Genomic DNA, 24,955 nt, shown 5'->3' on the forward strand with positions numbered 1-24,955 from the left:
GCCTGCCCATATCCACCCATACTCCCTGCCACCCACAGCTATACTGCCTCCGGGCAGATCTCCGGATGAGCTTCATAAGTAGTTGTTTAACTTTAAGCAGAATCTGAAGTGCATTCATGAGGCAGAACAACAAGACTATGGTATTCTGAGTATTCCAGAAATATTCAATATCTTGGAGAGCTATTGTGACAAGCTCAGGGGATAAGAGGGTGGTGAAGGAGGAAGGCAGAGTGACCCAGGAGGATACAGGGGTGGTGAAGGAGAAAGGGAGAGTAAGCAAGTAAGGAAAAATATCCTCCCCTTTCCCCTCCACAGATTGACTCTCTAATGGAGAAAAACAATAGGTATAATTGCTAATAGTTCCCAAGATGCTGTTTCCAAAGTACAGAGTCCACGATGTTACTGAGTATAAATACCAAGTTAGAGTCATGACCAGATATCTTATCGTCTCATAAGCCATTGCTATAACACTTAGTACCATAATGGTCTGAAACCAGGGTCCGGAGAGGAGAAACAACACTACAGAGAGCAAATACGGAAAATAATGTACTATAATACTCAATTTGGAAAACAGGCGCAGCAGAGTTGTGATTAAAGCAATCAGCATCATGACAAGTGACTATTAAGCAGGTCTAATCCTTACACCAATTTTAGTTTAACACACTCTGATCAGATCTGCCGTTATCTCAACCTTTCGGGCCCCACGTTGGGCGCCAAAAAGACTGTCGTGGTTTAACCCGACCGGCAGCTAAACACCACGCAGCCGTTCGCTCACCCTCCCCCCTCCCTCTCTGGGACGGGGGAGAGAAATGGAAAGTGAAGCCCGTGAGTTGAGATAAAGACAGTTTAATAAGACAGGAAAAAAAAAATAACAAAAATAATAATAACAATAATAATAATGATGATACAATGGGGATAATACGAAAGTAATAATAGTATGTACAAACAAGTGATGCACAATGCAATTGCTCACCACCCGCTGACCGATGCCCAGCCTAACCCCGAGCAGTCCGGCCCCCTCCCCCCGGCTAGCCACCCCTATATATTGTTTAGCATGACGTCAGATGGTATGGAATACCCCTTTGGCTAGTTTGGGTCACCTGTCCTGGGTCTGTCCCCTCCCAGCTCTTACTGCACCCCCCAGCCTGCCCGTTGGCAGGACAGAGCAAAGGCTGAGATGTCCTTGGCTTAGTATAAGCACTGCTCTGCAACAATTAAAGCATCGGGGTGTTATCAGCACTCTTCTCATTCTAAGCCAAAACACAGCATTCCACCAGCTACTAGGAAGAAAATTAATTCTGTGCTAACTGAAACCAGGACAATATCTCAAATGAAAATGAAACTATAAATGTAAATGACTTACTATGGGGCCTTTTCTCATGACAGGTGTTATGAGCAATTGGTTTCCCTCATACACAACATCTTGTATTCAGGTGGCTTATAAGACATTCTCAAGGGAGAGAAGGATTTGTTGCAATACAAACTTTGCATTTTCAAATGTAAAAGTCCTCGCAAAATTGGAAATATGGGAAGCACAACCTTCCTACAAACAAAGGCTTGAAAATGGAATTACAACTAGGAAGAAACACTACACCCCAATACAGATAGGGGTAGAATAATGAGAATTTTCACATGTATTAGAGGGTATTATACTAAGGAATCATACCTCTACATACACAGTTTTTGTACAGAACATTTTGGCATCAGAGGATTAGCGTTGCCTTTCAGGAAAGCAAAACAAGGACCAAATGGTGCAAAAATGCTGCAGGCATTGTCAAACTTATAAATTCAAAATTAATATATGCTACAGAAGATGGCATTCACAATAAAATTGTACCACTGCTCAAACAATATCACCACTTATCACACATTCTGTTCAAATGCAAAACCAAGATCTCAACTTTACTCCTCTACATTCATAGCATTCAGTTACACCACTCTCAATATTCACCTTCGAACTGTATGTCAACAGCTAATAAGGGCTTATCATTCTGGGACATCGTAAGGGGAAGCAGAACACCGAGGGAAAGGCAATGAGCGGGAAGGCAGGCAAGCGCCGAGACGGAGGGCGTCGGGGTGTCCGGAGCGACTGACTCACCGGGAGGGCGTCGGGCGGTGCGCCGCGGGCGCCGGCAGCGTCTTCCCCGAGCAGCGGCGCGGCCTTGTCGGGCGCCGGCCGCGCCGGGAGGGTGTTGCAGCAGCTGTCGGCCGCCCAGCGCCGCTGGCTCTTGCGCGAGTCGGCGGTGAGCGACACCTCGTGCGAGTAGGAGTGCAGGAAGGCGCGGACGCCGTCGATGCCCACGAAGTGCGAGGCCGGCACGCCGCGCAAGGCGCCGCTGGCCGGCGGCAGCAGCTGCGAGCGGCGCCAGCGCCGCAGGCGCAGCGCCAGCAGCAGCAGCAGGAAGGCGACGAAGAGGCACGACACGGCCGCCACGGCCAGCACCAGCCAGCGCGTCAGGCTGCCGCCGGGCTCGGCCGGCGCCGCCGCGCTGCCCAGCTCCGACAGCAGCTCGGCCACGCTCTCGGCCAGCACCACCGTCAGCGTGGCCGTGGCCGACAGCGCCGGCCGGCCCTGGTCCTTCACCACCACCACCAGGCTGTGCCTGGGCGCGTCGCGGGCCAGCGGCGAGCGCGCCGTGCGCACCTCGCCGCTGTGCAGCCCCACGCGGAACAGCCCCGGCTCCGTCGCCTTGGCCAGCTCGTAGGACAGCCACGCGTTCTGCCCCGCGTCCGCGTCCACCGCCACCACCTTGGCCACCAGCGCGCCGGGCTCCGCCGAGCGCGGCGCCAGCTCCACGCCCGTCCAGCCCGCGCCCGACGCCGCCGCCGCCGCCATCGGCGGGTACAGCACCTGCGGCGCGTTGTCGTTCTCGTCCACGATCAGCAGCCGCACCGACACGTTGCTGCTCAGCGCCGGCGCGCCGCCGTCCTCCGCCCGCACCCACAGCCCCACCTCGCGCACCTCCTCGTAGTCGAACGAGCGCAGCGCGTACAGCGCGCCCGTCTCCGCCTGCACCGACACGTAGGACGACAGCGGCGCGCCCCGCACGCGCCCCTCCGCCAGCCGGTAGCGCACGCGCGCGTTCTGCCCCCAGTCCGCGTCCCACGCCCGCACCGTCAGCACCAGCGCGCCCTCGGCGTTGTTCTCGGGCAGACGGGCGCTGTAGCGCGCCTCCGCGAACACCGGCGCGTTGTCGTTCACGTCCAGCACGCGCAGCGCCAGCACCGCGCTGCTGCGCAGCGACGGCGACCCGCCGTCCGACGCCCACACCGTCACGTTGTACTCCGACACCTCCTCCCGGTCCAGCTCCCGCGCCGTCACCACGCTGTAGTAGCTGCCCACCGAGCTCCGCAGACGGAAAGGCACGTCGCCGACCAGCGAGCACCGCACCTCGCCGTTGGCGCCCGAGTCGCGGTCCTGCACGTGCAGCAGGGCCACCACCGTCCCCGAAGGCGCGTCCTCCGAGATCTCGCTCAGCGCCGACGACACAGTCAGCTCGGGCGCGTTGTCGTTCACGTCGGTCACCGAGATCGAAACCGTAGCCGTGTCGAAAAGCTCCCCGCTATCCCGTGCTTGCACCCTGAATTCGTAGGAGTCTCCTTCCTCGAAGTCCAGGCTCCTCAACAGCCTGATCGATCCCGTCTCCGGATCCAGGTGGAAGATCTTCAAGGCTTTGTCAGTGATTTTCTCAAAAGAGTATTTCACGTCGCCGTACAGTCCCTCGTCCGCGTCGGTGGCCGTGAGGGTGAGCAGGGTGGAGCCCACGGGCACGACCTCGGGCACGCGCACAGCGTACACCGCCTGGCTGAACACGGGCGCGTTGTCGTTGGCGTCCAGCACAGACACGCGGATGCGCGCCGTGCCCGTCCGTGCCGGCTCGCCGCCGTCGCTCGCCCTCAGCACCAGCTCGTGAAACGCCGCCTCCTCCCGGTCCAGCGCCTTGGCCAGCACCAGCTCGGGACGCTTCTCGCCGTCGGCTCCCGCCTGCACGGACAGCGAGAAGTGCTCGTCGCCGCTCAGCTCGTAGCTCTGCAGGGAATTCACTCCCACGTCCGGGTCGCGAGCCTCGATCAGGGGAAAGCGCGACCCGGGAGCTGTCGTCTCGCTCATTCTCAGTTCCTTTTCTGCCTCTCGGAAGCTGGGGGCGTTGTCGTTAATGTCCGTGATTTCCACTTCGATCTCGTAAACTTTCATCTCCCCCTCCACGATCACCTCACAGCGCAGCACACATCGCTGCACGCCCTCGCACAGCTGCTCTCTATCTAGCCTCTCCGCCGTCACCAGGTGCCCGCTGTTCGCATGCAGAGCGAAATACCGCGTCCTATCTGCCGACACCACTCGGGCGCCGCGGTCGCGGAGGGCCGCCGGCTGCAGCGCCAGGTCGTTGGCCACGTCGCCCACGAAAGAGCCCTTGGGCAGCTCCTCGGGCACCGAGTAGCGCAGCTGTCCCCACGCCGCCTCCCACGCCGCCACCAACACGCAGCACAGCAGCGCTCGCTGCCTCCGGCCCCAGCGCCCTTCTCTCGGTGTGCACATCTCTGCCACGGCCCCGCCGCCACCTCTCGAGCTCGGTCTGCTGCTCCGGATAAGGGTCTAGCTTCGGCTTCCGCTTCCGTCCCGCTTCGGTTCATGCCCCGCCGCCGCCCGATTTGGTCAGCCCCTCCGACTCTCTGTAGCTCGGCTCCGATCCGCGGGGCCGCTCGCAGCCCGCACGGCCGCCGACACAGAGAGCGAGCGAGCGAGTGAGCCGGGCCGCAGCGGGCGGGGCTGGCTGCAGCGCTCCGTTCCTTCCTCTCCTCCCCTCCGTGGTGAACAGCGGCGCCCGCAGCCTCTGCTCGGCACTGCACGCACAGCTCACACCGAGCGCTGCCTCCCTTCAGCTCTCTGAGAAGCCTGGGCACTCACTCCACATCCTTGTTATTTAGCAAAGCAGTCTGGGCACTCGCCTCTGATCAGTTTCCCCCACTATAAATGCAGTCCAGGAGATCACAACAGCAGAAGATGCTTTTCTAGCTTCCATTCATTTAAACGGTTTTCCAGAAAAATGCCTACCCATAAAACGTTAGAAAACCCTAGTGCATTCACTTTGAACATATCAGAGAACCATGGGACATGAGCATGCCAGTGTACATAGAGGTGTAAGATGAGGGCAGCATTTGGCATCACTTATCAAACATGTCCAATACATTCATTTGAGAAAAAGCCAAAGGAAGACCATGAAATATGTCGAGCATTAAGCATCAATCATATTTTTCTCATTCTGTCATGCTGAATCACTGGAACTCATTCTACACAGTCAGCATTCACATTCATGGCTACTGGTTATTACATCAGTACTTGGCATCAGTTACAGCTCCAGATTATTGCTTTAATTGCACCTGCAGCCGCTGCCCGGCAATGCACGCAGAGCTCACACTGAGCGCCGCCGCCCTGCCTCTTCCGTGGAAATCTTCTCCACGGAAATGCTGTGACGGCGCTTTCCCCTGCAACACGGCCCGGACTCAGTCCGTTTGTTTCCACAACACCTTGTCATCCTCGAGGAAAAGACCGATAGCATTCTGGTCTTCAGACTGCTCATGAGCACAGTGAAGGTGGACGGTTCCTCTGGCTGTTTTCGCCCTACCACGTGCACGTAGAATTATTCATATTAATTTGACCTCTAAACCCAGTATTGCGGAAGCAGCATATCCTTCATGAATTTCAAATGTTATTCTTGCCAGTCCTCCCCTTATTGAAAGTTTCCTCGGCTTTCCAACAATATATGATCATCTCAATTCAGTTCAGTTGTAATTTTTGCTGTTGTTTCAATGTCAACAAATGATACGAAACAGTGTAGCAGGTATGAAAGGGAGCAGCAGCACCCTTAGGGAGGAATGAGCAGCTCCCCTTAGGTCTCTGAACAGGCTGTGTATGCACTCCAGATCACTACTACTGATGAAACTAGTGGGGGCAGTGTCCGCTGATCAGTTTCCTCCTCTAGAAATGCAGTCTTGGAGAACAGAAAAGCTGAAGACCTGTTTTTGCTTCTGTTCACTTAAATGGATTTCCAGAAAATTAGTGGATCTTGTTCTACACAGTAGAAATTTACATTCATGCCTAGTAGTTATTACATCAATACTTGGGATCTGTTATCTCTAGATCAGCACTTCCAGGGGACACCTGCTCCCACAGTAACCTTCTGCTCTTCTTTGACTTCACCTTCATACATGGTGGTGACTCCAGCTGCACCCTTTCACCTCAGAGACCTCTCCTACATAGAAACCTTTTGCTAAATACTTTATTCTCAGGGAAACTTCATTGCCTCTAAGGACAGGGACATGATGATCAGAACAGAAATGGCACAGGCCCTGGCACCAGTTATGACACCAAAGAATACCCTAACCCAAGCGACATTGACCCAAGTATTTTCCAGGCTCTAAATCTGCTTCAGATAGGAATGAGGAGCAGAATGAAGCCCTCATAATCCATGAGGAAATGGTCAGCAACCTGCTAAGCCGCTTAGGCATATGCAAGTCTATGGGTCCAGAAGGGATACATCCAAAGGGATCTAACTGAAGTGCTCACCAAGACACTCTCCATCATTTAACAGAAGTCCTGGATATCCAGGAGGTTCATGCCAACAGGCAGCTAGCAAATGTGTTGCCCATCTACAATATGGGTCGGGACCAGTTATCTCCAGTATCGTTATCAAAATCTGTACAAAGGGATCAAGTGCACCCTCAGTAAGTTTTCAGATCATATGAAGTTAGACATGCGTGTTGATCTGCTCAAGGATAGGAAGGCCCTGCAGATTTATCTGGATAGGTCGGACCAATGGCCCTGGTGAGCAGTATGTGGTTCAATGAGGCTAAGTGACAGGACCTGTACTTGGGTCACAGTAATCCCATGCAGTGCTACAGGCTGAGGGTAGACTGTCTAGGAAGTTGGCTGGCTGAAAGGGACTTCTGAGTATTGATCGATAGCTGGCTGAATATGAGCTCAGGTGGCCAAGAAAGACAACAGCATCCTGACTTGTATCAGAAATAGTCTGTCCAGTGGGACTAGAAGTGATTGTCCCTCTGTACCCATCTCTGTGAGGCTGCACGTCAAATGCTGAGTTCAGTTTTGGATCCTTCACTACAGAAAGGTTATTGAGGTGCTGAAGCAGGTCCAAAGTAGGGCAACGGAGCTTTTGAAGGGCCTAGAGAACAGGTCTTATTAGGAGCAGCTGATGGAGCTGGGGTTGTTTAGCCTTGAGAAAAGGAGGCTCAGGGCAGATCTTACCGTGCTCTATGATTACCTTAAAAGGGGCTACAGCAAAGTGGGGATCGGCTTCTTCTCCCAAGAACCATGTGATAAAATTATAGTTAACAGCCTCAGACTGTTCCAGGGGAGTTTTACATTGGACATAAGGAAAAATTTCTTCCCTGAAAGGGTTGCAAAGTATTTCAACAGGCTGCCCTTCAATGTAGTTGAGTAACCATACTTGGAGGTCTTCAAAAAGCACATAGATGTAGTCCTGAGTGACATGGTTTAATGGCAGACTTGGCTGTGCTAGTTTGAGGGTTGACCTAGATGCTCTAAGTCTTTTCCAACCTATATGACTCCAGGAGTCTACGAACATGGCTGTTTTCATGGGACATCTGCTAGCAAAGTCACCTCAAGATGCATTCTTGAGAGGTCAGTGTTCAAAGGCTCCCCTTTCCAATAAGAGACCTTCACACATGAAGATTTCCCAGACTGCTCCCAGCTGTTATAATTGCCTTCCCTCTTTGTTACAGGCAGAAGGACATCATCCAAGCACCAATCACCCAGTGTATTTCTTCACAACACGTACAAGAACTACACCATAGACAGCTGGAAAGACATTTCTTCTTTTCATCACATTAACATGACATAATAAAAACATCATGAAGATAATAAACCATATTCATCTAGGTTATACACATAGATATTTTTGAGTATTCATAGTAGTTGAGCACGTGAGGTAGACAGTAGGGAATGAATTGTACAGAATGCTCTCCCAAAGATCCCAAAATATTTCAATAACATTTCCCAGGAAAAACTATTGAGTAGACAGACTTCAAAGTGTATAAACCACAGCTATGTGAGGAATGAAAGAACTAAAACTTGCATAGAATGGAGCATCTGTTCTTCTATAGCCCCTCACAGAACATTCCCTGAACATGTCACCTCACACCTTTCACAACCTCAATACTTTTCTTTCACCCTCAGAATTTGCAAGCACATCTCACCACAGGACTAATTCAACAGACCATTTCCTTATAACACAGGCTCACAACCACACCATCAAGGTACACCAAGAAGGGAGGTACATTTCTCTGCAAGTTTCTAAAGCATACTAAAAAGATAAGGGGACAGACAGTGAGGATTTGTTCTCCAACAGAGACAGGGTCATTGTAAATATATTTGTAAGGGAATGTCCCTCTCCTGTAAGAGCATGAGTTGCTCCACAAAGACACGTCTCTTTTACTAATATCATATTTACATCCACTCCCCAGACGAAAAAAAAAAAAAAAGTGGAGGAGAACACACAAACACTCTGACATTTCCATCCTTCCACACAAGCTCTATCTCTGTTGAAATACTCTGCCAGTGGTTTGCATGACCAAGTCCCATGAACACATAAAACATTCCTCAACACGGCTATGCTGTTACTAGGTGCTACTCCTTGGACTAGGTGATCTTGGAGGTCTCTTCCAACTTAGATGATTCTGTGATTCTGTGATTTTGTGATAACTTAACTGACACATAGACAAAAGACCAGGAAAAGATAAAATCAGAGAAGTAACACAAGGAAGCACCCAAAGAGAAAGTGTGGTAGAGAAACACACCAGGAGGCTGTCAGAGTTTCTGCAGGCACAAAATTTCCTCTCCAGGGCACATGGAAGTCAAGGAGGTCTTTCCTGCAACTGCGCATTGTAAGAAAAGTGCATCAGCTCAATTTTTCTATGATGCAATCCACTCATCTCCAATGAATATGAAACTGTAAAGGCCCTAACATGGCACCCTTTCTTATGCTACTTCTTGTGAGCAATGAAGAGAGATTCAGTTTTAGCTTGTGTTTCATTTTTGGTGTACATAACATTCTATCTTCTCCAGAATGTCAAACACTGCCAAGGGGATTCCATACAGTGTCATTTAAAGGAATCATAACACAGCTGTAAATATTCAATCTCTGTATGGAATCAGCTACCCCAGCCCCACAATTCTTGTGGATCCTCCAGTCTTTTAAAGATTCTCTGCCATACTGAGGCCTAGCTTAGACAGTAATGATGAACAAGGAAAAAAAAAACAGGAAAACTACAGAAGTGAAGGACTTCATGATAAGTTTACAGGCAAATTTATTTGGGCTGTGCAAGCATTATGCTTAATGAGATTCAAGTGACGGAACTGCAACACCACTGCTCTCATCACATGTATCCGTTAGAAAAGACACTTCCAGAACCATTCCTGAGATATCAATGTTCAAAGATTATGATGAGAAATCAAAGCCTCCAAGGCCATTACACACATGAAATATTCCCAGACTACTCCCAACTATTATGATTCCCTTCCCTCTTCATGACGTCCAGAAGGACATCATCAAAGGATCAATGGCCTAGCCCTTTTCTCCATAACGGGCACAAAGACTACACCGTAGACAGATCCAAAGACTTTTTTTTTTTTTTTCCACATTATCATGGTAGAAGATAAGCACTGTGAAGAGAATAAATGATATGCAGCTAAATGGACATTTTTGACTATTCAGAGTGGAAGTGCATGTAAGGTAGATAGCAGGGAATGAATTCTCTGGAAGGTCCTCCTGAAGCTCCCAACACAGGAAAAATAGCAATTCTAATGTTTAATCTACTCACCAGGAAGATTTCAACGTACATGAACCACGGCTGTGTGCCTAATGGAGCACTCACAAGCTGGGAGAAAAACGTCTGTTCTTCTACAGCACCTCATAAAGAGTTTACTTACTGTTTCCTCTCAAACTTTCCGCACCTTCAAAATATTTATTTTACCCTCAGAACCTCAGAATTTCCAAGCATATCTCACCAAAGGAAAAATGAGTTTTCCCAACACTACTCACTGCGAAAAACCACACCATCAAGGTATACCAAGAAGGGAGGTGCATTACTCAAAAATTTTCTAAAACACAGCAAGGGTCTAAGAGGAAAGAGAGAGGAGACATCCTCCAGAAGAAACCGGGTCATTAGGGAAAAACACTCTACCCAATACAGATATGAGGTCATTAATGAGGATTGTCACAGGTAGAAGAAGCCATTATACTCAGACATCACAGCTCTGCACGCACAGTTTCTGTGCAGAACATTGGTATCAGATTAGCATTGCTTTTCAGGATCGTGAAACCAGGATCAAATGGTGCATAAATGCTACAGAAATTGGCATTCACAATGAAATCAAAGCACTGCTTAAAAAATATTACTGCTGACACACTGATTTTCCACATTTATAGCTAAACTCTTTCCCTCATTCCTCTACATTCACAGTAGTTGCACTACTCTCAATAACCAGCTTCTAACTGTATGTCAGCTGCTGATAGGGGTTTAACATTCAGGGACATTTTAAGGGAACGTAAGGATATCAAAGACTTTCAGCTCAGAGCAGTAAACTTTCAAGGTATGTATGCAAACAGCTCCAGCTGTTTGCACTGTCAGTTAATGATGGATCTCCAAGTCTTTTCAAGGTTCTCTGCCTCACTGAGGTCTGCTTTTGACATTGGCAGCAAACAAGGCAAAAATGCAAAAACTGCGGGACAAGAAAAGAACATCACTTTCACTCTTCAGACTCCATTCATCAATCTCATCACATATTATGCAACACCAATTCAAGTGATGAAGCCAAAACAAAGCTGCTGCCACATCCTGTGCCTGCTAGCAAAGCCTGCTCCTTCCTTTCCTTTCTTTCTTGTCAATATTCACACACTCCTCCTTCCTCCAACAGCCCTTCACACACAACACCTCCATAGCAATCTCAAACAGAACTTTTACAGTTGACTGTAATCTCTGTAACAACCAAATAGAAATCCTAAAAGGACTAGGAACCTGACCATTTTCCCATCAAGCACATAAAAACAGAAGCATGGATTGCTACAAAGACAATTTGGCTTTGCTCAAGCCATCTTCATGCAACAACAGAAAAGCTGCATAAAGTATAAAGCAGAAGCACCAAATGAAACGTGGTATCCGTAAGACTGTCTTTCCAGACCATCGCAGTCTAGTAAACCAGCCTGCAGACAACCTCATTCGCTATTAGCATTTCCTATTGGAATTCACTATTAATCAGAACAAGGAGTGCTGAATGGGCTACTGGAAAGATATACATTAAGCTCCTGGTATTCTAATACCGAAAGGAAAACCCACATGATACACGACAGGGGACGAAATGAGCAACAACCTGGCAAGTGAGGAAAAACACATTTTTGGCTTTTGAGAAAATCCAAGTCACAGGGTTATAATTGATGGCAGTGAATTAAAGATATTCACACAGGAACTATAAGCCACTAGACACAGGCATCATCACACCACATGCACAGTTTTTCTGAAAGATATTTTGTCATTGGAGAATTAAAATTGTGCTTACGGGCAGCACAGCCAGGAGAAAATGGTGCATAAATGATGCCGGCCTTGGCACAAACTATGAAATGAAACCTCCGACCAAACAATATCACTGCTGATCCACGTATTTTCCACATTCAAACTCAACCACTCACCATCTTTGCTCTACATTCACAGCATTCAGTTGCACCATTCACAATATCCAAATTCTAGCCATATTAAGGCCGCTATCAAGAGCATTTCATTCAGTGACATTTTAAGGAAACATGAGGATATCAAAGACTTTGTGCCAAATGCAGCAAATATTCATGCTGTGTATGGGAACAGCTCCCACAGTCCAACAACTCATAACACATCTTCCAGTCTTTTCAGGGTTCTCTGGAACATGAGGCCACGTTTTGTCACTGACAACAAAGAAGGCAAGTATGTGAAAACTGCACAACAAGAAACAGAATCCAATCTCACACTTCACACAACATTAACCAAGCCAAATATTTTGCAACACAAATTCAAGTGATGAAGACTAAAAGGACGTGTTGCCCAGACCATTATTCCACCACACACACAAAAACAGCAGCACAGATTCATATAGACATCTTTTTGCATAATCCATCTTCATGAAGCATCAGAAAAGTTGCTTAGAGTATGGAAGTATGGATGAGAAGTAGCCAAATGACATATTGGCCATTAAGATTTTATTTAAAGATAAGCGCAAACTACTGCATGTGAGCTATTGGGAGGCTACCTTTTAACTTCCTGGTAGTCTCAAGTGTACATGAACACAGAAGAGTGAAAAACAAAACGAAAACCTGCATGATATATGCCAGGGGATGAAAGGAACAACCAGCAGATAAGTGGGAAAAAAGTTAGAAGATCATGTAGAGCGGAGTTGCAGGGAAAGACCCCCTCTTGTCTCCTGACTTCCGCAACATCTGTAACGCTGGCAGTGGAGCCCACACTTGGCTCCCTTCACAAAAAAGGACAACAACCTGATACGAAACAAAGCCGTGCCTTGCTGAGAAGGAAACCTGCCCACTCAGGAATGAGAGTGGTAAATTTTCAGAAAAACAAAGAGAAGTGAAGACAAAAAGGAAATCCTGCATGATACATGTCAGGGAATGAAAGGAGCAACCACCTGGCATACAGGAAAAAAATAGGAGTTCATCTGGAGCAGAGCTGACGTCAAAAGCCCGTGCTCATGTCCCACATTCCACATTGCCTTTCAGAGTTACCCAAAACCCACTGCCTAATGAAGCTGTGCTTTGCTCAGCACCAAACATCCCCGGCCGGGAAGGAGAGCAGGGATGGAAAGGCAATGAGCAGGAAGGGAGGCAAGCACCGAGACGGAGGGCGTCGGGGTGTCCGGAGCGACTGACTCACCGGGAGGGCGTCGGGCGGTGCGCCGCGGGCGCCGGCAGCGTCTTCCCCGAGCAGCGGCGCGGCCTTGTCGGGCGCCGGCCGCGCCGGGAGGGTGTTGCAGCAGCTGTCGGCCGCCCAGCGCCGCTGGCTCTTGCGCGAGTCGGCGGTGAGCGACACCTCGTGCGAGTAGGAGTGCAGGAAGGCGCGGACGCCGTCGATGCCCACGAAGTGCGAGGCCGGCACGCCGCGCAAGGCGCCGCTGGCCGGCGGCAGCAGCTGCGAGCGGCGCCAGCGCCGCAGGCGCAGCGCCAGCAGCAGCAGCAGGAAGGCGACGAAGAGGCACGACACGGCCGCCACGGCCAGCACCAGCCAGCGCGTCAGGCTGCCGCCGGGCTCGGCCGGCGCCGCCGCGCTGCCCAGCTCCGACAGCAGCTCGGCCACGCTCTCGGCCAGCACCACCGTCAGCGTGGCCGTGGCCGACAGCGCCGGCCGGCCCTGGTCCTTCACCACCACCACCAGGCTGTGCCTGGGCGCGTCGCGGGCCAGCGGCGAGCGCGCCGTGCGCACCTCGCCGCTGTGCAGCCCCACGCGGAACAGCCCCGGCTCCGTCGCCTTGGCCAGCTCGTAGGACAGCCACGCGTTCTGCCCCGCGTCCGCGTCCACCGCCACCACCTTGGCCACCAGCGCGCCGGGCTCCGCCGAGCGCGGCGCCAGCTCCACGCCCGTCCAGCCCGCGCCCGACGCCGCCGCCATCGGCGGGTACAGCACCTGCGGCGCGTTGTCGTTCTCGTCCACGATCAGCAGCCGCACCGACACGTTGCTGCTCAGCGCCGGCGCGCCGCCGTCCTCCGCCCGCACCCACAGCCCCACCTCGCGCACCTCCTCGTAGTCGAACGAGCGCAGCGCGTACAGCGCGCCCGTCTCCGCCTGCACCGACACGTAGGACGACAGCGGCGCGCCCCGCACGCGCCCCTCCGCCAGCCGGTAGCGCACGCGCGCGTTCTGCCCCCAGTCCGCGTCCCACGCCCGCACCGTCAGCACCAGCGCGCCCTCGGCGTTGTTCTCGGGCAGACGGGCGCTGTAGCGCGCCTCCGCGAACACCGGCGCGTTGTCGTTCACGTCCAGCACGCGCAGCGCCAGCACCGCGCTGCTGCGCAGCGACGGCGACCCGCCGTCCGACGCCCACACCGTCACGTTGTACTCCGACACCTCCTCCCGGTCCAGCTCCCGCGCCGTCACCACGCTGTAGTAGCTGCCCACCGAGCTCCGCAGACGGAACGGCACGTCGCCGACCAGCGAGCACCGCACCTCGCCGTTGGCGCCCGAGTCGCGGTCCTGCACGTGCAGCAGGGCCACCACCGTCCCCGAAGGGGCGTCTTCCGAGATCTCGCTCAGCGCCGACGACACAGTCAGCTCGGGCTCGTTATCATTTACGTCGGTCACCGAGATCGAGACGGTAGCTGTGTCGGAAAGGCCGCCGCCGTCCTGTACCTGCACCTCCATTTCGTAGGAGTAGCCTTCCTCGAAGTCCAGGCTCCTCAACAGCCTGATCAATCCTGTTTCGGGATCCATGTAGAAAATTTCCGATGCTAGGTCCGTTGCTTTTTTAAGTGAGTATTTCACTTTGCCATTGAGTCCGTCGTCGGCGTCGGTGGCCGTGAGGGTGAGCAGGGTGGAGCCCACGGGCACGTCCTCGGGCACGCGCACAGCGTACACCGCCTGGCTGAACACGGGCGCGTTGTCGTTGGCGTCCAGCACAGACACGCGGATGCGCGCCGTGCCCGTCCGTGCCGGCTCGCCGCCGTCGCTCGCCCTCAGCACCAGCTCGTGAAACGCCGCCTCCTCCCGGTCCAGCGCCTTGGCCAGCACCAGCTCGGGACGCTTCTCGCCGTCGGCTCCCGCCTGCACGGACAGCGAGAAGTGCTCGTCTCCGCTCAGCTCGTAGCTCTGCAGGGAATTCACTCCCACGTCCGGGTCGTAAGCATCGGCCAGGGGAAAGCGCGACCCGGGAGCAGTCATCTCGCTCACTCTCAGTTCTATCTCGGACTCTCGGAAGCTGGGTGCGTTGTCGTTAATGTCCGTGATTTCCACTTCGATCTCGTAAACTTTCATCTCACCCTCCACAATCACCTCACAGCGCAGCACGCATCGCTCCACCAGCCGGCACAGCTGCTCTCTATCTAGCCTCTCCGCCGTCACCAGGTGGCCGCTGTTCGCATGCAGAGCGAAATACCGCGTCCTACGCCGATCCAGAATGCGAGCGCCGCGATCGCGTAGCGTCGCCGGCTGCAGCGCCAGGTCCTTGGCCACGTCGCCCACGAAAGAGCCCTTGGGCAGCTCCTCGGGCACCGAGTAGCGCAGCTGCCCCCACGCCGTCTCCCACGCCGCCACCAACACGCAGCACAGCAGCGCTCGCTGCCTCCGGCCCCAGAGCCTTTCTCTCGCCGCGCACATCTCCGACACGGCCTCGCCGCCACCGGACGCCCGCAGATAGCTCACCGCCGCCGACCCGACTCTTGACCTTCGACTCTGGCTCTGTCTCTCGCTCCGGTTCCAGTCTCCACCTCCAGGACACTCGCTTCGGCTTACACTGTCGCTCCGGCTCTTTCTCCGGTGCCTGATCCCGCCGTCTCCCGCTCTCTCCGACCCATCTGCCTCTTTGGAGCTCTGCTCCGTACCGCGGGGCCGCTCGCAGCCCGCACGGCCGCCGATACAGAGAGCGAGCGAGCCGGGCCGCAGCGGGCGGGGCTGGCTGCAGCGCTCCGCTCCTTCCCCTCCTCTCCTCCGTGGTGAACAGCGGCGCCCGCAGCCTCCGCCCGGCACTGCACGCACGGCTCACAGCGAGCGCCGCCGCCCTGCCTCGTCCGCGGAAACCTTCCGTCCACGCGAACACGGCGCCACGGCATATTCCCCGCGACATTGCCCAACCCCGGTGTTTTTGCCTTCTCCTTCGAGGAGAGGATCGAATGCATTGTGGTTTTCACAGCGGTCATGATCCGAGTGAAGGCGGAGGAATCCTCTGTAGTCTTCGTTCTACCGCATGGCAAGTAGAATTCATATTATTTCGATCTCTAAAATAGTCGTTAGACTCAACCTCGTATTGCAGAAGCACCACGTCTTTCATGAATTCCAACCTTTATTCTTGCCTTCTGTCTGTATTGAAAGTTTATTCGGCTTTCACAGTATGTATGATCATGTAAAATCTACGTTCAGTTGTAATTTGTGCTGTTGTTTCAATGTCAGCAACTGATATGAAACAGTTCCCCCTGTCAGGGTGCCGCATCAAGGAACCAGCAGCTTCCCTCAGCTCTCTGAAAAGGCTGTGCACCCACTCCACATCACTGTTACTGAGCAAACCACTCTGCGCACTTGTCACTGATCAGTTTACCCCACTATAATGCAATCTTGGAGACCATAACACTTGAACACCTGGTATTGCTTTTGTTCACTTAAATCAATTTACAGAATAATGTCTTCTCATACACAAAAAGAAAACCCCATGCATTCACTATGAAGGTAGCAAAGACCTGGCCACACCAGTGTATGCAGAGATGTAAGATGAGGGCAGTTCTTGGCGTCAGCTGTTAAACACTTCCCAGTACATTCATTTGCGAATATGCCAAAGTTAGACCAGGAAATGTCTCCAGCACTAAACATCAATCATATTTTCTTGATTCTGTCATGCAGAATCAGTGGGTCTCATTTTACATCGTAAGCATTGAAATTCATGGCTAATAGATCTTATTGTACAGCCAGCACTATAGAACACAGGACATAATACAGGCTGGCAGACCCTCTGTCTCCAGTCCTCCTGGAGCTGAGAACATCCCACAGGTAGCTGGCATTGGCCTGAAGCACTCCACACCAGTTCGTACCATGTTCCTTTGTGTAACCAGCATCCCACTGGAGGATCAGAGGTAATGTAGGTATGCAGTGCTTCAGGATCTACTGCTATCACTTAAAAGCAGCAATGGGTAGGAAATCATGCCTGTCTTCCCCATAGTTTCTTTCCTGCAAAGCAGTAGCATGGCTCTCTGTTTGTTGTTGTTGGTTGGTTGGTTGGTTTGGTTTTTATTTTTTTGATTCTAGATTCTGGACTTGCTTTCCTTTCTTTTCAGTTGGGATACGCCCTCATGGGAGACAAGCCCACAGGCACAAATGCAGGTGTAAGACAACAACAGTACTTGGGATGAGTTACAGCTCTAGTTCAGCACTTCCAGAGGACATCACCCTTCTACTCTTCTTTGTCTTCACTTTCATAAGTAGTGATGACTCCAGTTGCACCCTTTCAGTTCTGACACTCACCCTACAGGCACTTTTTTTGCCAAAGACTTTATTCTCAGGAAAACACCATTGCCTCTAAGGACAGGGACACCGTGTTCAGAGCAGAAATGGCACAGGCCTTGGCACAAGATTTGAAACCGAAGTATTCACCATTCAAAGCCACATTGACCCAGCTATTTTCCAGGCTCTAAGCATGCCTCTCAGCCTTTGTACTCTGCATTCACAGACTTCATCTGCAACATGGACAACATCCTACTTCTTATCTTATGTCAGACAAGACAGGGGAATATAATTCACTGACATTTTTATTGACACTATTTTTAACGAAAGGAAAATATATCACAGTAGTTCTCTCCACAGGAGGAAAAACATTCAAGGTCTGCAAAAAAATTGCTCCACGAGTCCCACAATTCTAACCGATCTTCCTGTCTTTTTAGGATTCTCTGACACATTGACCCCCAGTTGAGGCAGCAGCAGAAAATGGGGCAAAGATGTGAAAACTACACAAGCGAAGGACTTTGCTATCACTCTACAGACATCCTTTTTTGATCTGCCCTAAATTTATCTAAAATGAAATTCAAGGGATGCAACTGCAACACTCAGGAGGACTACAAAGATAGTGTGAGGCTATGCAGGGAGAAAATTAGAGGGGCCAAAGCCCAACAGGAGCTCAATTTGTGTAATGCTCTTAAAGTCAGTAAACATGATTTTGTAAATACATAAACAAGAAAAAGAGGACTGAAGAGAATATCCACCCTTTATTGGATGTGAGGGGAAACACAGTGACAAGAGATCATCTCCTTAATGCCTTTTTGGCCTCAGTCTTTAGAAGCAAGACCTACATTTCTCTGGGTACCCCATCCTCTGACCACCTGGTAGACAGGCATGGGGAGCAGAATGAAGCAGTCATAATTCATGAGGAAATGGTCACAAACCTGAAAAACTATTTAGACATATACAGGTATATGGGACCAGGAGGGATCCACTTGAGGGTACTGAGGGAGTTGATGGAAGTTCTTGCCAAGCCACTTTCCACCATTTATCAGCAGTCCTGTCTAACAGGTGAGGTGCAAGCAGTTGAAGGCTGGTGTTCCCAGGGCTTAGAATCAGGGCCAGTTCTCTTCAGTATCTTTATCAAGATTTGGATGAGGGGATTGAGTGCATCCTCACTACGTTTTCAGATGACACCAAATTAGGTTAGACATAAGGGTTGATCTCCTTGAGGATAGAAAGGCTTTGCAGAGGGATCTGGATAGGTTGGGCTGATGGTCTGAGGCCAGCAGTATGTGGTTCAACAACGCGAAGTGACAGGTCCTGTGCTTGGGTTCAAACAACCCCATGCAGTGCTACTGGCTGGGGGAAGAGTGGCTGGAAAGCTGCCAGGCTGAAGGAAACCACTGAGGACTGGTTGATAGATGACTGAATATGAACCAGCAGCATGCTCACGTGTCCAAGAAAGCCAACAGTATCCTGACTTGTACCAGAAATATTCCAGCCAGCAGGGCTAGGGAAGTGATTGTCCCTCTGTACTCATCTCTGGTGAGGCCACACCTCTAATACTGTCTTCATGTTTGAGCCCCTCGCTACAAGAAAGACACTGAGGTGCTAGAGGATGTCCAAAGAAGGGTAAACAGAGCTCTTGAATAGCTTAGATAAGTAGACTTACAAGGAGCATCTGAGGGACCTGGGGTTGTTGAGCCTGGAGAAAAGAGGACTTGGGGCAGACCATATCATTATCTACAATTACCTTAAAGGGGGCTACAGAAAAGTGGGGATCATCCTCTTTTCCCAAGCACCAAGTGTTAAGATGAACAAAAATAGGCTCAAGTTGAACCAGGGGAGGCTTAGTTTGGATATTAGGAAAAATGTATTTCCTCAAAGGGTTGTGAAGTATTGGAACAGGCTGCCCAGGGAAGTAGCTGAGCCACCATCCTTGGAGATCTTCAAAAAGCATGTAGGTGTAGAGCTTAGTGACATGGGTTAATGGTGGACTTTGCATTGCTAGGGTAAAGTAGCAATGTTGGGCGTACCATGTGTCTGCCAGCAAGGCCATTTCCAGCTCCATTCATGAGAGGTCAGTGTTCAAGGACTCCTCTTTCCAACAAGACACCTTCACACATTTTGAAACTACTCCCAACTGTTATGATTGCCTTCCCCCTTCACGAAAGCCAAAAAGGACATACATGTACATCATTAAAGGATGAATCACCCAGCACATTTCTTCACAATATTCACAAAGACTACACCATGGACACACCAAAAGACATTTTTTTTTCATCACATTATCAGGATGTAATATAATCACTGTGAAAAAAAAATAAAAGCTCAGTAATGTTCCTCAGGCAAAACCTGATCAGCACACAGACTTCAAAGTGTGTAAACCACGGATGTGTGTAGAATGAAATAACAGAGAAAGGAGCATCTGTCCTTCTAAAGACCCTCACACAAACTTCCCCCAACCTGACACCTCAAACCTTCCACAACTTCAATGTTTTTCTTTCACCCTCAGAATTTGCAAGCAAATTTCACCAAAGGACAAGTTCTACAGACCATTTCCTAATACCACAAACCGGCACAATTGCACCATCAAGGTATACCAAGAAGGGAGCTACATTTCTTTGCAACTTTTTAAAGACTACTCAAGAGACAAGGAAAAAGACAGAGAGGAGCTGCTCTCCAACAGAGACTGGGTCATTGTTAGTATATCTGTAAGGGAATGTCCCTCTTCTTTAAGAACATGCACTGCTCCACACAGACATGCCTCTCCTACTAAAATCATATTTACATCCAATCCCGGGAAACAAACATGCATGAGAACACCCTCATATCTCTGGCCTTCTACACAAGCTCCAACTCTGATGAAATACCCAGCTAGTGGCTTACATGAGCAAGACCAATGAACACATAACACATTCCTCAAGATAGCTATGTTGCTACTGATAACTAAACCTACACAACCCGTCAAAAGATCAGGGAAAAAAAAAAAAAAAAAAAAAAAAAAAAAAAAAAAAAAAAAGCAAAACAAAAGGAAGAATTTAAAGAGACAGCTTGGTAGAGAAACTCACTAGGAGGGCAGCATGGTCTTCCCTGTGTGCAAGAAAATTCCTCCATAGAGCACCAAGAAATTACTCAGGTCTTAAACTGCATGCAGGGCTCTGAAGTCTTCTTCTAGACTATACTGTAGGGGACATATTAAGAAAAGTTCATCAGCTCTTATCAGTTTTTCCATGATGTGACCACCTTATCTCCAATGAAAATGAAACTGTAAATGTAAAGGCTGTACTATGGGACCTTTTCTCATGACAAGTCTTGTGATCTAGTGGATATATTCAGTTTTAGCTTCTGTTTCATTTCTCTTATACTCAAAAATTTATCTCCAGTTGGCTGATAGGACCTTCTCAAGGGAGATTAGGATTTGCTGCAATACTAACTTGGCATTTGCAAATAAAAAAACCCTCTCATAAATGGGAAATATGAAGCACAACCTTCCTGAAAACAAAGATCTGAAAATGTAATTACAACTTAGGAAAAATGCTGCAGGACAATGCAGATATGGGTGGACTAAGGAGGCTTTTCACAGGTAATAAAAGCCATTATACTTAGATACCATAGCTCTACATGCACGGTTTCTGTGCAGAACATTTTAGCATCAGAAGATTAGCATTGCCTTTCAGAACAGCAAAACCAGTATAAAGTCATGCATAAATGCTGCAGGAATTGTCAAAATTATGACATCAAATGTAACAGATGCTACAGAAATTGGCATTAAAAATGAAATCAAAGGAGTGCCCAATCAAATTAAGTGCTGACACGTCTATTACCTAACATCATAACCATCCTCTCATCCTCAGTCCACTACATTCACAGCATACAGTTATGCCACTGTCAATAACCAACTCCTAATTGTATGTTAGTCACTGATAAGGGCTTATTTGTAAGTGACGTTTTAAGGAAACATAAGGATATCAAAGCCTTTCATCACATAGCAGTAATCTTTCAAATTACATGTATATATGAAAAGAGCTCGCTCAGTCCAACAATTAATAACATCTCCAAGTCTTTTGAGGGTTCTCAGCCACACTGAGGACTACTTTTGACATTGACAACAAACAAGACAAAAATACAAAAACTGCAGGACCTGAAATGGATTTCACTCTTACTCTTCAAACCACATTTTATAACCTACTCAAATATTACACAACACAAATTTAAGTGAGGAAGCCACAACAAAACTGTTGCCATAGTACGTGCCTGCTAGTAAAGCCTGCTCCTTTCTTGAGAAGCCAATGCTCACACACTCCTTTTTCCTCCAACAGCCTTTCACACACAGCACCTCCTTTTTCCTCCAACAGCGTTTCACACACAGCACCTCTCAAACACAAGTCTTTTTCTAATTCTTCATCTCTATAATGACCAAACAGACTTCCTAAAAGGACTAGTTGAACAGGCCCTTATCACATCACATGAACAAAAAAAAAAGCACCACGGATGCATATAAATACATTTCTATTAATCTTCATGCAGCAACACTAAAGTTGCTTAGAGTATACAGCATGAGCAATGAAGTGAAACATGGGGCCATTAAGATTCTGTTTGCAGGGAACCACACACAACTGACCAGGCACACAGATTATTGGTGTGATATATTTTAAACTATTGATAACCTAAAGTGAACATTTACTCAGGATGCAGAAAAAGGAAAACCTGCACGATACATATCTGTGTAAGAAATGAGCAACCATATGGCAAGTAAGAAAAAAGTTCCTCTGGAGCAGAATTGCAAGTAAAAGGCCCCACTCATCTCTGCCTCCCACACCAAGGATAAGGCTGGCAGCAGAGACTGTGCTTCACTCCCTCGAGCAAGAGGCAGCCATCCACAACCCGTTGCACAACAAAGCTGAGCATTGCTGAGAAACCAATCTACCCGCTCAGGAATGAGAGCAAGAAGGATTCAGAAAAGAAAGAACTGAAGGAAAAAATGAAATCCTTCGTGATAAACATAAGGAGACAGAATAAACAAACAGATGGCAAGTGTGAAACTAAGATAAGCCTAGCCAGAGTGGAGATGCATGCAAAAGCCACCTCTCGTATCCTGCCCCCCGCAAAAAGTATAACGCTGGCAGCAAAGCCCGCACTTGCCTCCCCTGAGACAAGGGCAACCACGCACAAGCCACTGCCGAACGAAGCTGGGCCTTCATCAGCAGCTAACGTCCATACCCGGGAACGAGAACGGAGAGGGAAAGACAATGAGAAGGAAGGGAAGCAAGCGCCGAGACGGAGGGCGTCCGCGTGTCCGGAGCGACTGACTCACCGGGAGGGCGTCGGGCGGTGCGCCGCGGGCGCCGGCAGCGTCTTCCCCGAGCAGCGGCGCGGCCTTGTCGGGCGCCGGCCGCGCCGGGAGGGTGTTGCAGCAGCTGTCGGCCGCCCAGCGCCGCTGGCTCTTGCGCGAGTCGGCGGTGAGCGACACCTCGTGCGAGTAGGAGTGCAGGAAGGCGCGGACGCCGTCGATGCCCACGAAGTGCGAGGCCGGCACGCCGCGCAAGGCGCCGCTGGCCGGCGGCAGCAGCTGCGAGCGGCGCCAGCGCCGCAGGCGCAGCGCCAGCAGCAGCAGCAGGAAGGCGACGAAGAGGCACGACACGGCCGCCACGGCCAGCACCAGCCAGCGCGTCAGGCTGCCGCCGGGCTCGGCCGGCGCCGCCGCGCTGCCCAGCTCCGACAGCAGCTCGGCCACGCTCTCGGCCAGCACCACCGTCAGCGTGGCCGTGGCCGACAGCGCCGGCCGGCCCTGGTCCTTCACCACCACCACCAGGCTGTGCCTGGGCGCGTCGCGGGCCAGCGGCGAGCGCGCCGTGCGCACCTCGCCGCTGTGCAGCCCCACGCGGAACAGCCCCGGCTCCGTCGCCTTGGCCAGCTCGTAGGACAGCCACGCGTTCTGCCCCGCGTCCGCGTCCACCGCCACCACCTTGGCCACCAGCGCGCCGGGCTCCGCCGAGCGCGGCGCCAGCTCCACGCCCGTCCAGCCCGCGCCCGACGCCGCCGCCATCGGCGGGTACAGCACCTGCGGCGCGTTGTCGTTCTCGTCCACGATCAGCAGCCGCACCGACACGTTGCTGCTCAGCGCCGGCGCGCCGCCGTCCTCCGCCCGCACCCACAGCCCCACCTCGCGCACCTCCTCGTAGTCGAACGAGCGCAGCGCGTACAGCGCGCCCGTCTCCGCCTGCACCGACACGTAGGACGACAGCGGCGCGCCCCGCACGCGCCCCTCCGCCAGCCGGTAGCGCACGCGCGCGTTCTGCCCCCAGTCCGCGTCCCACGCCCGCACCGTCAGCACCAGCGCGCCCTCGGCGTTGTTCTCGGGCAGACGGGCGCTGTAGCGCGCCTCCGCGAACACCGGCGCGTTGTCGTTCACGTCCAGCACGCGCAGCGCCAGCACCGCGCTGCTGCGCAGCGACGGCGACCCGCCGTCCGACGCCCACACCGTCACGTTGTACTCCGACACCTCCTCCCGGTCCAGCTCCCGCGCCGTCACCACGCTGTAGTAGCTGCCCACCGAGCTCCGCAGACGGAAAGGCACGTCGCCGACCAGCGAGCACCGCACCTCGCCGTTGGCGCCCGAGTCGCGGTCCTGCACGTGCAGCAGGGCCACCACCGTCCCCGAAGGCGCGTCCTCCGAGATCTCGCTCAGCGCCGACCGCACCGAAATCTCGGGCGCGTTGTCGTTCACGTCTGTCACTGAGATTGAGACCGTAGCCTTGTCGGATAGGCCACCGCCGTCACGTGCCATCACTTGGAGATCATAGGAGTCGCCTTCCTCGAAGTCCAGGCTCCTCAACAGCTTGATCGATCCCCTCTCCGGATCCAGGTCAAGTACCTTGGAAGCCTTCGTGGAAATTTCTTTAAAGGAGTATTTCACGTTCCCGTTCATTCCATCGTCGGCGTCGGTGGCTGTGAGGGTGAGGAGCGTGGAGCCCACGGGCACGTCTTCGGGCACGCGCACAGCGTACACCGCCTGGCTGAACACGGGCGCGTTGTCGTTGGCGTCCAGCACAGACACGCGGATGCGCGCCGTGCCCGTCCGTGCCGGCTCGCCGCCGTCGCTCGCCCTCAGCACCAGCTCGTGAAACGCCGCCTCCTCCCGGTCCAGCGCCTTGGCCAGCACCAGCTCGGGACTCTTCTCGCCGTCGGCTCCCACCTGCACGGACAGCGAGAAGTGCTCGTCGCCGCTCAGCTCGTAGCTCTGCAGGGAATTCACTCCCACATCCGGGTCGTGAGCCTTAGATAGGGGCATACGCGTCCCGAGTCCCGTCGTTTCGCTCAGCGTTTCCTCAATCTGAATTTCGCTAAAGGTGGGTGTGTTGTCGTTAATGTCCGTGATTTCCACTTCGATCTCATAAAATTTCATCTCGCCCTCCACGATCACCTCACAGCGCAGCACGCATCGCTGCACGCCCTCGCACAGCTGCTCTCTATCCAGCCTCTCCGCCGTCACCAGGTGGCCGCTGTTCGCATGCAGTGCGAAATACTGCGTCCTATCTGCCGACACCACTCGGGCGCCGTTGTCGCGGAGGGCCGCCGGCTGCAGCGCCAGGTCCTTGGCCACGTCGCCCACGAAAGAGCCCTTGGGCAGCTCCTCGGGCACCGAGTAGCGCAGCTGCCCCCACACCGCCTCCCACGCCGCCACCAATACGCAGCACAGCAGCGCTCGCTGCCTCCGGCCCCAGCGCCCTTGTCTCGCTGCGCACAT

At 51.8% G+C, this 24,955-nt stretch overlaps 2 protein-coding genes across 2 annotated transcripts in view; both read right to left on the minus strand.

The window, feature by feature from the left end:
• The window catches only part of LOC311214689 (uncharacterized protein), a gene marked incomplete at its 5' end in the record, with an annotated part of 104,582 nt that extends 79,627 nt beyond the window's left edge, over positions 1-24,955 (minus strand). Inside the window, 6 exon segments of the mRNA XM_084295415.1 lie at positions 12,949-15,477; positions 15,479-15,565; positions 15,567-15,654; positions 15,656-15,699; positions 15,702-15,875; positions 22,523-24,955. Coding sequence (XP_084151541.1) covers positions 12,949-15,477; positions 15,479-15,565; positions 15,567-15,654; positions 15,656-15,699; positions 15,702-15,875; positions 22,523-24,955 — 5,355 coding nt within the window.
• On the minus strand, positions 1,941-4,537 carry LOC311214678 (protocadherin gamma-A10-like; the record flags this gene model as incomplete). Its single annotated transcript, XM_084295405.1, has 2 exons — positions 1,941-1,991; positions 2,099-4,537. 2 exons carry the CDS (start codon positions 4,535-4,537, stop codon positions 1,941-1,943), a joined length of 2,490 nt encoding a protein of 829 aa, XP_084151531.1.

This window comes from Netta rufina, assembly GCF_964035555.1.
Source record: "Netta rufina genome assembly, chromosome: 14".
Classification (NCBI taxonomy): Eukaryota; Metazoa; Chordata; class Aves; order Anseriformes; family Anatidae; genus Netta; species Netta rufina.